This window comes from Macrotis lagotis, chromosome 1 (assembly GCF_037893015.1).
Source record: "Macrotis lagotis isolate mMagLag1 chromosome 1, bilby.v1.9.chrom.fasta, whole genome shotgun sequence".
Lineage (NCBI taxonomy): Eukaryota > Metazoa > Chordata > Mammalia > Peramelemorphia > Peramelidae > Macrotis > Macrotis lagotis.
Genome location: NC_133658.1, coordinates 102,870,382 through 102,885,966, shown reverse-complemented (window position 1 = coordinate 102,885,966; position 15,585 = coordinate 102,870,382). Strand labels below are relative to the sequence as shown.

At 35.0% G+C, this 15,585-nt stretch overlaps 1 protein-coding gene across 28 annotated transcripts in view; it reads left to right on the top strand.

Annotated features, from left to right (window-relative positions):
* NRXN1 (neurexin 1) overlaps positions 1-15,367 on the top strand; it is a 1,421,526-nt gene extending 1,406,159 nt beyond the window's left edge. For 14 of the 28 annotated variants that reach the window (XM_074205787.1, XM_074205768.1, XM_074205895.1 and 11 more), the window contains one exon: positions 12,008-15,365. In XM_074205787.1, coding sequence (XP_074061888.1) covers positions 12,008-12,312 — 305 coding nt within the window. In that variant the 3' untranslated portion in view covers positions 12,313-15,365. Of the gene's footprint in view, positions 1-12,007 lie in introns of all 28 variants that reach the window. The other 14 variants (XM_074205861.1, XM_074205835.1, XM_074205821.1 and 11 more) reach the window with 2 other exon arrangements.
* The last annotated feature ends 218 nt before the right edge of the window (positions 15,368-15,585 follow it).

The following is a 15,585-nucleotide window of genomic DNA, read 5'->3' as shown; positions in this document are numbered from 1 at the left end:
TTTATCGTCTAAGGACTTGAGTTTCAATCTCAGTTCTCCTACTTATCTCTGTGACTTTCAACACTTGACTTCTCTAACCCTCAGTTTCCTCATCTGTCAAATAAAGCAAACAGATAAAATGATTTTTAATGCTCAGTTCAGCTTTAAAATCTGTACTGATATATTCTGAGGGGAAGTGTCAGCAGCTAATTATGAACTAAATGAGGCAAAACAAAACCAAGAACAGGTTTGTTGAGGCAATAGTTTGAATTCTTAAGCACTTGGAACATCACCTTTTATGCTGGAAGGGAGTCATGGTTTGTTTGCTTTCACTTTTACTTGATGTCATGTAGATCATCTGCAGAGAACTGGCAATGGTTGGTGAGAATATAGAGAAATGCTGAAGTGTCAAAGTAGGAAGGTGAGGAAATGCATAGTTTATTTGGCCTTGATCTTAATGAAGAAGAAACCTCAGGGATTTGTAGAGACTGAGTGGTGTGGTCAGGGATTTAGAATCATTGATTAGAAATTACAAGGGTGGTCATCTAGTTCAACTTCTTAATTTACAGATGAGTAATTTCACATCCAAAGTTATAGGACTAGCTAATGGCAACCCTGGGACTAGAAATAGGGTGTCTCTTGGCTGTTCAAAATAGAAATGAGATAATTTTGAAGAAACTACTATTCTTCAGACCATTTGAGTTAATCACTTTTCTCCAATTATGCCTTCAATAATCTCTTCCCCAGGCTTAGAATGATCATTTATCCCCTCGGACTTATTTTTTTCTATTTACTTGATAAATTCTTATCAAATTCATATGCCTTACTTGATGGCTTCCCAGATTTCCCTTTTGGTAATGAATTTCCCTCTCTAATCTCATGTAGCACATCTCTAACATTATTATTTATCTATATAGTCATTATTATGCATTTTAGTGTAAATTATTATATAATATTCTCATGGATTTGTGTCTGTGTTTATGTGTGTGTGTGTCTGGGGCGGGGAGTGGTATCTTCTAATTAGACTATAACTTTAAGAAAGTAGAAGTCATGTTATCTAAACTTTATGAATCCATGGACTGGCTGGGCCTTAGACTATTTCCTTGGTAGTTTATGTTCAGCAATGGAACAAGATGGGACACATATAGCTCATCCAAACAAGGATGTACTTAGTTATAGCCAGGGGAAGATGTTCAGTATGGATGGACATTGGGAATATGTTGAGCTGGTTCAGCTGAATAAAACTCCCATACTTTAATAGCCTAATGTGTTATCTCAGCTAAGCAGCAGAGAACACCTGAAGGTCCTCATGGCTATTTTGTAATCATGGAATCATGTAGTCATGTCAACAATCTGAGCCTTTAATCCCCTGAAATAATAAAGTGTTCAGGATGATTTCAATACCTTTTAAAGAAAATTAGTCATGGAGGGATAAATTAGGATATTACTCCCATCCTACTCTCCCAAAACTTATCACAGTGTTCTGCACACAGCATTTGATAAATTTCATTGAAATATTGAGAGTTAGCATTAGAGTTCCGAGTAGGTTGAATGGGATGAGGGCATGGAAAAGATAGAAATGTAGAAAGTTGTGGTCAGAGAGAGAAATTTAAAATTTAGAAATTTTGGAGGTACAGGAATTCCAGTGATGATCAGGTCTATGGTAGAGCAATCCTTATGGATAGTTGAAGTTGAATCAAGATAAAAATTTAAGTCATGGTTGAAGCATTTAAGGAAAAAAGACAAAGCCATGCTCTAAATTTATATAATGACTAAATTTATTTGTAACATGTCAAGTACCTCAATGCAGATTGTAGATTATACTTCCTTCTGTACATGAAACACCTTGAAAAACACCTCCAGGGTCAAGAATGTGGGTCAACATCTACTCTGAAACTACAGCCCAACTGCCCTTCCTTGCCCTTATTTGTTAACTTTTGTTAATCATCCAGAGGATACAAATCTATATTTTTGAATGAAATAACATAATAGTAAAAGAAACAATAGAATAAAAGCTCCATAAACTTGGGGCAATTCTTCCACAAGTATACAAACCAACAGTGCAAAGAGTAGAACATATATGGTGGCAAACTCATGTAGGGAAGATATGTGGTCGAAGCATACCCATGAAGGGGCACACACACCCAGGGAGCATATGTAGCCTAGGCCCTTGTGTGTTGTGGAATACATGTTAAGGGACATGGGTGATTAGGACAAAAGTGCTAAGGGATAACATGCCTCTAACTTTACAGAGCTGCCAGTGTCTTCTGATTATTTTGTCTTGTGGCTATCAATTGTCCTGTTTCAACCACTGATCTTACATGACATATCTCTGCCAGGGGGCAGAAGGGGATTTGGTAGACACTATTCTATTGGTCATATGAGTTCTTCTAAGTTTTTATCTAGTGGACTCTTGGTTATGGAGTTTTTAATCTGCCTTCAGCCTCCGGGGAATCCTCAGCTGAGGTATGATTTTTTTTTTCTATAAAAGGAAGAATGGACTCTGTCATTGGTCTTTTAGCTTGGATTCCAGAGGCTTAATATTTAACTCTTTCAGCGAGGGAGTCAGATTGGTCCAGACTTAATATTAGAAAAAGGAAAAACTAAACTTCCCTTTCTCTTTGGGGAGAAGAATTAGTCCATTACCAAAGTCTTACATGTTTATAACAATATCTCTACTCCCAAACTTCTATCTGATTTTTGATGAAAAATTCTTCATAATTAATTTTCACTCCTTATGGAAACCCTGTGCCCCCAAAGCAGTTGAGGTGCCTTGATTCTTCCTCATTGCTGAATCCTCTAATTCTTTCACACAAATTAATAGAAAGGGTAGGGAAACAACAAATAATTCCAGGTAAATCCATTTCTAAGTATCATTCTGCATCTGAAGTTTTCATCCCAAATTCCAGCCTTTGTTATGTCAATATGTCTGGCAACAAATCTTTGGAAAAAAAACAAAAAACCCAAATCTTTGAGATTTTAAACCATACTAGATAATATCCAAACCAACTTAGTGAACATTACCATTTAAAAAGATAGTTTTTTTTTCCAATTTTTTGTGTGTATCTATGTTCATCTATGGGATAGCAAATTTCCAGGAAGCATCTTGGTCCAGGCATCTGAATCATTCAATAGCCTGCAGATGTTAGAGGGCTTTGGAAGTAGACAGAGGGAGTCTAGGGTAAGCAGATAAAACTGAGCCCAGCTCTTGTTAGAATTCCTTTGGGCTTAGAGGTGGTATTCATGGATATTCATCAATCATTTTACTTGAGTAGATCTGAAGATTCCTCCCTCCTCTGGCTGTAGGGGCTGGATCTATCTATGATGTAGCAAAGATCACCATGGTTAAGAAAGTCAGGAAGCTGTGAAACCAGAATGTTGGGAAGGACCATCAAGATGAATACTGTAATTGAGATCCGTGGAGGGAGATGTGGTAAAAGGAGTACAAAGACCAAAGGGTTCAATTTCTGAGAGTAAGGAGAGGACAATTTAGCATCCTCTAGTGTAATAAAACTTATTTAGACAATCATGTATATTCAAAAACTAGAACCCCAATTATAATTTTCTGTGCAGGTGACCTCCCTAAGCAGATTTCCCTATAAAATGACAGGATTAGACTATATGATATCTAAGGTTCCTTCTGCCAATAAAGCCTATGGACCTGGGAGTATTTTGGTTGCACATAATGAGGCTGTTAGCAAGTATAATTAGAGCCAACATTTGAATTCGTAGTGACTACTGGCTTAATTATGGATTTCTCTACTACCTTGCTTCTAGTTTTTATTTTATTCATCTCCACAAAAAGTATGAGTTTATATAATCATAGAATTTTAGGCAGAAAAAGAACCATGATAGTAAAAAGAGAATTGACATAGCATCTGAGGACCTGGTTTGAGACCTGGCTTTTCCATTTATTTTTAGTCCCATTTTAAAGACAAAGAAACAGTTTTCTCTTCTGTGAAACAGGAATGTTAATATTTTCATTATTGTGTATCACTGTACAGAAAGTGCATGGTGAAGTATGAAATACTTAGATGAGTGTAAGTTATTATTATGTGACATTTGCAGATAAGGACACTGGGGAAACTGAGAGATCAAGTAACTTTCCTAAGATCTCACAGTTAAAAAGTGACTAGATCTGCATCTAATGCCTCTAGTCTTCTAGAAAGGTAGGGTGTTGGGAATGAAGAAAGAGTTGAAATGATTGAATTAAAGGCAGCAATGTGCCACAGTAGATGAAGAATTGGATCTGGAACTTGGTTGATCTAATCCACTAACTTCAGACCCTTAATAGCTGTGTGGCCCTGGGCAAGTCACTTAATTTATGTCTCAGTTTCCTCCCCCATTTGCTTTTTTTTTTTTTTTTTTTTTTTAGTTTTTGCAAGGCAAATGGGGTTAAGTCGCTTGCCCAAGGTCACACAGCTAGGTAATTATAAAGTGTCTGAGGTGGGATTTGAACTCAGGTACTCCTGACTCCAGGGCTGATGCTCTATCCACTGAGCCACTTAGCCGCCCCTTGCACCATCTAGCCACCCCCTCTTCCCCATCTGAAAAACGAGGATAATAATAGGACTTATCTCCCAGGGCTGTTGTGAGAATAAAATGAGATAATAATTTATAAAGTGTTTTGTACATATTAAAGCACTATCTTAGCTACTATTATTTTTGTTTTTATTATTAATATTTAATAGAGATTATGTGTAAATTTCACTTTTTCACATAGCTCTGTTCCCCATTTTGAGAAATGAGTAGAGCTGGCTGCATTGTCTTTATAAAATACTTATTTTTGTAAATTATAGAGTACTAGTGACTGGGGAATGAAATTAATTTTTGATTTTTCATTCAAAAGCTAAGTGCTTTGCTGTGGCCTGGAGAAGATACTGTTTATTTGTTAACTGTTCCATTGGACCACAAGAACTGCAGATTCTGCCAGACTGGCCAGGCTTCTAGTAATAGGCCTGTCATTAGACTGTGTCTGCTGTCTGAGGGCTGGCTTAGTGTCACACTCCATGAAATCAGGGTCAGCAGATGCAGATAATTAGGGGAAGCTTTGGATCAAAGGGAAGGAGGGTAATGAGCATGGGGCAAGGGGGGGAAATAGCAAGGGAGAAGGGAAGTAGATGTATTCATGACCATCACATTATCTTTAATACCAAAAGCTGTATTCACCTGGAGACCAGGGACCTTTTAAAACATCTAAGGATAGATTTTGAGGGGCCTGAGAATTTTCAGAGGGAAAATTACTTATTGATTTCAGTAGTTTCTTTCCTTTGTGTGCTTTAATTTATGCATTTTAAAACATTACCCAGTGCAGGTGCCCATAGACTTCACAGGATTGTCAAAAGGATTTATGACATCCCCCAGAAAGTTTCAGAATTCTCCCTATTCTCTACCCTCTCTCTAAAGTCTGAGAAGGAGAGAAGCCCTCCAGTATAGAACTTCAAGCCGAAGGATTTTCCCAAAATGTGAGGAACTATCCTAGATTTGATTTGTCCAAATTTGAGCTGCTTCATAGAAGTGGAGATCTTTTTATTCTGCAGGTCTCTGTGCTACAAAGTCCCTTGTTGTTCTGGATATACACAAACTTAGCCATCCCCATAGGACCATATTTCTCTATTTTTGGAGAGGTTTCTTAGTTTGTTGGCAGCAGAATGATGAATTTTGACACCTCAGGAGTATCTGTAGCTACTTATATTCCATATGAATTGAAGTCCATCTAAGAGGAGGGATTATGCACACCAATGACATCATAGATCCTTCAATATTGAAGTAAAAGTTGAATTTACCCTGACTTACATTTTTGTTTGCTCATCAAGAGATTGACTTTGGCTACTTCCTTTCTAGCTTAAAAAGAATTCATAGCCCTAGACTTGAACAAGATCTGCAAATCATAGATGCCTAATGCTAGTACAGACTCCAACCCTTAACCATGACCCTTCTCTTTTGATTTCGTATTTCTATTGCATAGTGCCTGATAAGGTGTTTAAATTTTTATTGAATTGAATGTTTACTGAATTCTGACTTAGTTTGGAGGAATGAATTATGCTAAGGGATTATAGGCACTAGAAGCTGTCTATACTTCAGTGTTCTATATGATTTGACTTTGGGTTCTACAATAAATATGATTGCCCACTAATCAAGAGAGTAATTCAATGTTTTAGTACAGATCTCATTGAAAGATTTTGAATCAGCTTATAACACTTTTTAATCAAGTCATCTTATTATGTTTCTCCACAAGTGATAGAGACTATTCAAACTTCACTCCAGGCCCAAATTCATGTTTCCATGTGGCTCCCCCTTATAAACCATGGAGGAAGGAAATAATTTTTAATATGGGTGGAATGTGTACTGGTTCTGAATTGAGATAAATAATGTTCTTTAATCTATTCTATCCTATTTAATTTGTTTTGAATTAGCTTACTTAGAGAACTTTCTACCAATTAAAATAATGATTTCTCTGGTTTTTTTTCCTGGGAGGAGGGAGAGGAGATATCTGAAACAGTGATTTTATTAGAATAGGGAACTCCAGGTGAACAAACTCCCCCTTCCAATGCTGACAGACAACTGTTCTATTATAGTCTCATAGAGTTCTTCATCTGCTGAAAGGTTAAGAAATTGCCCAGGGTCATCCAGCCAGTATATGCCAGAAACAGAACTCAAAAAACTTCAGATCTTGCTGAATCTCTGTCACTGAAGCCCTCTCAATTTCTCTATTGTATTGTTTATCCAAAGCAGAGAAGCAAACAGTTTATACCAAACTCATACACAAGTTCAAACAACACACAGCAATCCCCAGGATAGTCTTAGGAACAGAGTCATTGGGGCATTATATAGTCTGATCTATTCTGCCTGAGAGAAAAATTTCTAGACTTTCCAGGCCTGGACCCAACTTTACAGACATTGAAGAAGAATACTTTTAACCAAGTGGTTCCACAGATGATCCACATGGCTAAATTGTGTAGAAAATCATTAGGATCTAGCCAGATGGGGAGGGGTCAGGAAATCTCCTTCCTGCAGTCTGTGTTTGTATACCTCTAGCTATTTTTTTTTTCATTTTGAGATGATGTTTTATTGTTTTTAGAAACTATAAAAGTCATTCTTAGCACACAGGCTGTACCAAAATTGGTATGGGGCAAGATTTGACCCTTGAACTGTAGTTTGCTAACCCCTGTTCAAGAGAGGTGGAAAATCCAGGGCAGTGCCAGTTTCTGAATTGATTCTTTTATAACACCAAGACTACAAATTCTCTCTCAGAGAGAAAAGGGGGTGTTTTTACACAATTGGCAATCTCTTGTGAAGAGAAAAATCATTCATGTGACTCTGTGAATGAAGAGCAGTAATTTCCTGAGCCATGATATATGGAAACAAGATGCTTAGGCTTTGCCTTTTATCATTACTGTGAGTTATTGGTACATTGAAGGTCTGTCTGAAAGAAGGGAACGTTTCCTCTCTAATAATTCCCAAATATTTATTTTAATAATTCCCCAAATTTATTTTTCTTCTGAAGAAAGTTTAAATCACAAATTGGACCTATGATTCTGGGGAATTGTATAGACCCTAAGTATGGAAGTAAACTTATCAGAAAGAGGAAATAACATATTGATTGTCTTTGAATCACTGTGAGTCCTTTTTCTATTTTCCATTTTCTTTGGGATGAAATAAAGGGTGTCCTGTAATGGCTAAACATTGTTACCATGGTTACTTCTATAGAGTTGAGGACCCTTAATCTATGAAGACCTAAACATGAGCTACATTTGAACCATATCCCAAAATTTCCTATAGGTAAATTTAGAGTGATGAAAAATAGACAAAAGAGATATGATTTTGAGTATGATTTGGTATGGCAGACTCCTCAATTGAAGCTACTCCATGTGAGTCCCAAGTCTTGGCTGCTGGGCCCTTGAATCAGAGTCAGCTCACTCACCACTTTCATATTAAAACACTTCTGATACTTGATTAAAACATTGATTAAGCAAACTAGCATTTAGACTTTAAGGCTGAAGAATAAACAGAAAGTGACTTCATGAATTAGTCAGGCATTAATCAACAATTAAGTATCTCTGTAGAACAAAAATAACTCTCCAACTAGTCATTAAACATTTAATTTCAGTTGAGACAAGAAACTCAAGGAGAAAATTGTTTTAAAAATGTGTTTTTGTCTTTTTGGTTTAGTTTTCTAAAAATAAAATTATCAAATAAACTTTATTTAAATGATTCAGGCTTATGTAGTTTGCTGAGAGATACTTTTACTTGCATTATAACAAAGTCACAATTAGTCTGTGATGAAGGATAAGGAAGACATTTTCCTGGTCTTTATCAGGTTAATACTTATCAAATATTCAACTAATGTTAAGAATCTTATTGGTTTTTCCAAAACAAAAATGCAAATTGTTGTTAGTTTTTTCCCTCTTTATTTTTTTCCTCCTCTTCCTTTCTCTTTGAATTCAGAGATCTATTAGGAAAAGAGGTCAGAAAATATTTAAGCAGATAATAGCTAAGCCAGGTTTTGGAAAAAGTTATTTCATTGCTAAAAACATATATCCAGAAAAAGTAAATATATTTTATAAAGTCTCTGTTACCTTCCCATGTAGGAAAATATACCATCAAAATGCTACAAACCTACTTTCAGGGAAAGGGTTAGGTGCTCACCTAGATCCCCCTCACTTGCTTCTCCTCTGACAGACTAGCTAAGTGAGATAAATATGAAAATGTGGTTTAAATTAAAGCATTCCAGCAGATGGGAAAATGATTTAGGGAACATTTAAATATAAAGTTCCTTGTTTCAGTGCTCATCAAAGACTGTCCTGGGAAATGAGCAAGGGGAAGAATTGTTGTCATTTAGTGAAAGTTAGCAGCAAAGCTAATTGACAGAATTTGGCAAGGATGTCTATTTGAAAGAAGAGCAGTCTTTCGTTTGTCAGACACTGACAGGGTTTTCTCCAGGCTAGTGTATTCTTTCTTGAGAGGAAATTAATTTCCTGTAATCAAATACAGTGGATAACATCCTTTGTCTCATTTTGTCTTGGCCACAGAAGCAATTGTAGGCTTTATTCAGCACCATTACACTGTCTTTTGTAAGAAAGAATGGACATCTTTAACATAGAAGGGTTTTCCCTTAGTTCATTTTTGGATCCTCTTGCTTCATAACTGAATATGCCCCAGAAAGCTTATTTTTCCAGTGGAGAAAAATCAACAAATTAACAGATCCATATTGCTGTAGAATACCAAACGATTTGGAAAAGAAATTGCAAACTTTTATGTGTCTGCTTGGGAGAAATGATATGTGAAGGTTGTATAAGAAAGTGGGAAAGGGGAAAAGAAGAGTCAGTAACTAGAAATGGAGGAAGAAAAGGTTCATCTTCACTGTTTTTAAAAGAATTTAATTTCATAATCAAAGCATCAACATCAGTTTTTAAAATTCCTCATGTGTTACCATATATTTTAACTCTTTGTGTAATAAAAACTTACAATAGCTGATTGTGTCTCCCCAGTTTTTTATTTAAAATCACTCTCTATATGTTTTTGAATTGTTGAATCATTATAGGTTCATACAATGTAAGAAATTTATAGGTCATGTTTTAAAAGTGGGAGTGTAATTCCATTGATTTAGTTGTATGTCCACTATCATTTATGTGTGTGTGTGTGTGCATGTGTGTGTGCATATGTTATAGAGAAGAGAAGTTGCAGGAAGATAGTATGGCAGAAATTATATTTTTCTATCTTTTCTACCTGAAAAACCAATGATCATATGGGATATGAGGGAAGAAAGACTGGTATTTTCAATAAGCAAAATTTTAAAAAGACAAACATAGGTAATAAATTTAGAGTACACTTGGATTCTAGGTCTGGAAATGAGACTTGCTAAAATCATAGACTATTAGCAATGGAAAAGAACTCACAGAATATCTAGTTCTAGTCAATCCCTTCTTTTACTACTACTACTACTACTACTACTACTACTACTACTACTACTACTACTACTACTCCTCATCTCTATCATCATCATAACCAGCATTTATAATAAAATTTTAAAGTTTCACACTGTTTTAAAAGTTATCTCATTGTAGATGCTGTTGTTATTTATTGCCATTTTACAGATGAGGAAATTGATGCTGAGAAAGATTAAATTGCCCAGGGTCACACAGCTCACAAGGCTGGAACTGAATTCTGATCTTTCTAACTTTAAGTTGAAGACTCTTCTCACTGTACCATCTAGATAACTTTTTCTCTACATTAAATAATCATTTATTATTTAGAGAAGAGAAGCTTGTTTAAACTTGTTGAACTTCAGTACTTTCAACTGTAAAAAGAAAAAAGGAAGATTATTATTTTCCCTTAGGTTTCTTTTCTATTCAATAATCCTGTGAGTTTTAGCTCCTACCTGGGCTCTTTCAGAGAATCATTAATCACTTGAAGCCTTAGGATACTCTAACATGTATTTCTTTAAGTGTGCCTCACATGCTGGAAGTTCCTAACTTAATGCCCAATAAGTAATCTATTAAATTTGTATTAGATTTTTTAAAATATAAAAAACTGACTCCTTTCCTTCCTTCTTCCCTCATTATGCTTCTCCTACCCTTACTTCCAACCATGTTCTATTCTTTCCTTGAGGATGTAAAAGATGGAATAATTTCTAGCAGAAAACATATTTTAGGGGTTGACAGAATCATTTGCTACGAGTAATACTGACATTGATGGTTTGTTTCTCATTGTTGTTCTTCATAAATGACTTTAGACTTAAATTCTTTTTAGAGAATTATTTATTTTGGAGAATATATTCTCCTCCAAAGTTTTTCCCTTGGAATTAAAAAAACAAAACAAAATGGAAATAACTTTCAAGTCAAGAAGGTAATCATATGTTTTGCACGTAGTAAAGATAAGTGACTAAAATTACATTTTAAAATGTATGCAATTAGATTTTCTAAAATGCACAGATTAGCTTATTGTTCAGTATTTTACACACTGCATTCCTCCTCTGATATGGAAACTAATATTTTTTTAAAAACAAAATTATGCAGTGATTCAAGAATACAGTATAGTCTTTAAATATAACTTGGAGGACATGGCAAAACTCTTTGGAACAGTGTCAGTACTTAATAAATAGTTGTTGAAGAAATGAATACAAGAATATGTTATATTTTCATTCATCCATTAACCATTTATTAAGCAACTTATATATATGTACATATATATATGTATATGTATATATATATATATATATATATTACCCTATTCTAGGTTGGGAGAGGGTATAAAATTTATTAGAAACATTGCACCTTATGGAGTTCCTAGTATAATGTAAAACATAGGCATAGCTGTAATATGCTGTATTACATGTAAAATTCATTAGAAAGACAGAAACAACAAACTGCTATGTAAGACTTAAGGAGAAATTTTTAACAAAGGGGCTATCAGTGAAAGTTTCATGGAGAAGAGAACATTTGATTTAGGTTTTAAAGAGCAAGGTTCAGATTTAGGATCTCATAATCACTTAGCTTAAATGAGTTATTCTGTTTTTTCAAAACCTTACAACCATGTTCTATTCTTTCCTTGAGGTTGCAAAATATAGAATAATTCCTAGTAGAAAACATATTTTAGGGGTTGACAGAATCATTTGCCATGAGTAATACTGACCTTGATGTTTGATCCAAGAGGAGCTATACTATTTTCAGTAGTGTATTTTTCCATTTTCATTATAAATTTGTGATATGAATTCAATGGATCATTATTGGAGGGAGAAGTTGTTTAGTATTTTTGTCTGAAGTTCAGTATAATTATTTGAAGATAGCTTTTAGAATCCTGTTAATATAATTAATATACATGAAAAAATATGACAGTAAATCTCTCCCTGAGTATTTTCATTTCCCATCTTCTGATCTTTCTTGGGTGTACACATTTAGACATTAATCCATCAAGATTCCCTTGTTCCCTTAAGGACCAAAAAGGGCTGCTCAGGGCTAATGTAGTTCTATGATTGGTGTCAAGTTCAGTCCTCACCTCCTTCTCTTTGTCGCCTTTCCCCCTACAGCCAACCCGACCAGAGCGGGCGGGAGAGACTACCCGGGCTCTGCAGAAGTGATCCGTGAATCCAGCAGTACGACTGGCATGGTCGTGGGGATCGTGGCCGCCGCTGCCCTCTGCATCCTCATCCTCCTTTATGCCATGTACAAATATCGGAACCGAGACGAAGGTTCCTACCACGTGGACGAGAGTCGAAACTACATCAGTAACTCGGCCCAATCCAATGGGGCAGTCGTGAAGGAGAAACAGCCGAACAGTGCTAAAAGTTCCAACAAAAACAAGAAAAACAAGGATAAAGAGTATTATGTCTGATCTCGACATCCCCAAAGGACACTTATTGTATAGAAATAGTCTTCATTTTATCTGAGACATAATACAAACTTATTTACTTTCCTTTTTACGAAGCACATACAAAAGAAGACAGGGAATGCAATCAGGAAGGAAAGACTGTTTTTAAAACCAAGTATCTCATGCTCTTGTTTCTCCAGAAAGCAGGGGCTGATAAATTCCCTAACATCCACAGTGTTTTCATTTACTCTGCCTGTCTTTATGTTGCTGGAACATTTCTAAAAGACAGTGATGATGACCCCACGCATTCATAAAGCAAAGGAGTATTATCACATCAAGGCACAAATACAAAAAAACAAAACAAAACAAAACAAAATTTTAAAAAGAAGCTACCTATGATTCTGGATTTAGCCAAAGTGCTAGCGCTTTTTTGAGAAGGGAGTCTTATTGCCAGAGAAGACTCTGCCATTTGGTCTGACTCAACATGCAAACCTTAAAGAGTTTGCTGCCTCGGGCACCAGGAACAGTGATTGGAGCTTGCATTGGAGACGAAGTGCTGGCTTTTTTGAAGACTTGTGTTAGAACACTTTCAAAAAGCCCCTTTCTGGTTGTAAGGGAAAAAAAAGTATGGAGGCCTTATTTTCCAATATGTGAAATATAAGGCACGTTTTCACACTAAAATTAAAACAAACAAAAACAAGAGGGCATAGATGCAATCATTTGGGAAATTTTCATGCACGCTTAATATGTTATTACATATGTTTATATAAAACACATCTATGTGTGCTTTCTGGACTGTGATAAGTGACGTTTTATAGCCTGTTGTATAGACAATGCAATCTATATCTCTGCTCTTCAGCCATTTTTGGTCGATTCAATGTTATAAGTGTTGCTAGGTATAGAGAGTTTTATGACATCTGGAGCACCAAACTTATTTCAGTTTTTTGCTGCCATTATAAATTGCCACAAATTTATTTTCTTTTCTTTTTTTTAATTTTACAGTGTAGTGATTATTCTAAGGGGGATGTGTATGAATGTATATACAAAGAGTCAGCTAATTTTTTTCTTACCTGTACAGCTTCTATTCTGTTGCAAATGAGTTTTAGTAGTTTGTATGAGAGATGTGGATTAGAAGGCAAAATACATACATATATAGTATATATCTCTTGTAATTGTCCTCTCTCCCCTAATCTAAACCTCCCAAATCTGTTATTTACCTTTGGAATCAGTCAAATTTGATGGTAGACCCAAACATTCATAAATTAGTCAGTATTTACTAACAGAGTGAAAAAAACGGGAGGGGTGGGTAGATGGGCCAATCAAGGTATTGTTGCTGAGTGGTGTGGTTTGCTTCATTAAAATTTTGCTCCCAGGAAATTCTGAGAAAATTGTAGTCCCTTAATAATCTGAAGCCTGTCACACAGAATTTCACTAATGGACTGTTCCTGCAGGTGAGCACCATTGTTGGGGCAGGTAACAGAAGCAAAAATGATTTATCTCTATCTTAACCCTGGCTGCTGCAATTAAAAACTTTCATTTCTAATTTAAAAAAAAGATATATATTCTCTGAACTTGAAGTGCATGTTAAAGATTTTTGAAAAGTGGGCACTTTTTTCCTATAAGAAAGTATTTTAAACAACTTTGAATTCTGTATTACTAAATATCCTAAAAAATCATATATTAGTTGACCATTAAGACTATGTTTTAAAATAATTTTAAAAATTATGCTCATGTCATTAATAAACATTTAATTATTTTGACCTATATTAAGTATTAGAATGATATAGATTATACACAAGGCTTTTAAAAAAACATTCAGTGAAGATCAGCAATAAAAACACTTGTTGTAACAAGGTAATGCAAAGAAAATCTGTTACTGGGCTGAAAGAGGTACTTCATTAGAACTCAATTGCATTACTTGAATGTCTCCTGGAAGAAATATGGATATTTAAACTTTACAGAAAAAAAAAAAACAAAAAATGATTTTTAAAACTAGCATTAAACAGGGGCAACAATCTGGCATAATATAACGTGTGCTTCTTATTCTTGCTGATGAAGAAGATTGACTGGTGGCATAGGTATGCCTCTCAGACATATAACACCTTAACATGTTTAATTGGCATACATAATATTGGAAATAAACTGTCACTCCTAAGGGTTTCCAGCAAAGTGTTAGGTGGAGAAAGGTTTTGGTTGTGAAATGGTTCCTAAGATATTGATAGTAGGAGGCATGAAATTAAATCTGAAATACCCATTTTTTTCTTAAAAAACAAAACTGTCAACCAGTGGAATCCCTAAATTATAACATTTGTCATTCACCCTTACTCAGGGAAAGCAAATGAAACCGGAAGGTAAACATTAACCTAAGTAGTTTATAGCCTGAGGGTTTTTAAAAAAATGTTGCTCTTCCATAGATATTCTGAACTTGAGATGTTTCCCATTCAGAATTTATTTTGCAATTTAATCAGAATGGATTGCCTATGATGATTGTAAGGTCATGAAAATAGCAGGGACAGAATTGGGGCTGATTAGAAGGTGTCTTTTCAGTGACATTAGACCAGAATTTCTTTCCATAAAAATTACAAATTCAATGTGACCCAATGAATCCAGCAATGTGTATTCTTGATGTTGTTAGAAAACATAAAATTTCACATTATTTCTTAATTTTCTTCTCAATACAAAAAAGAGGGAAAAAAGCATAATTATCTACATACAAGAAGTACCAGGGTTCCATATGTAGCCTTTGCTATTATTTTATCATTTCAAACTAACTGACATCAATTTGGTTACATCTCTAGCCTGTAATTTGTCTGATTGAGGAGGCTTCTTTTCTATTCATGTAATATGTTGCCTTTTTTTAAACAGAACACTAAAATAATGTGTGAGATGGGCCATTTCCAAATCATCAAAGAGACTAGATGCCCCTATCCTTCTAGTGATTTGTGTGATTAGATATCTAAGGGTTTTTTTTTCTTTCTGTTGCAAGGCCAATTTATCCATTATTGGAAATGCTAAGCAAGTGGAATTTACTGTTTTGTTAATAAAATGTTTCTTAATACAATGTTGGACTTGGATTGTTTTTTAAACTTATATGTGACATCATTTTTTAAACGAAAACCATGGGTAAGATTAAGGAAAGGGGAAAATGAGAGTTGCTCTCTTAGATTAAAGGTTGTGGGATCTACTCTGGAGGGTTATGACTATGAAAGGTTATAATTACAGAGGAATAATCATATTTTAACATATTTTTCATAGATTGAAACCTTAAAACTGTAAACTTAAAGTATAAACTATAGA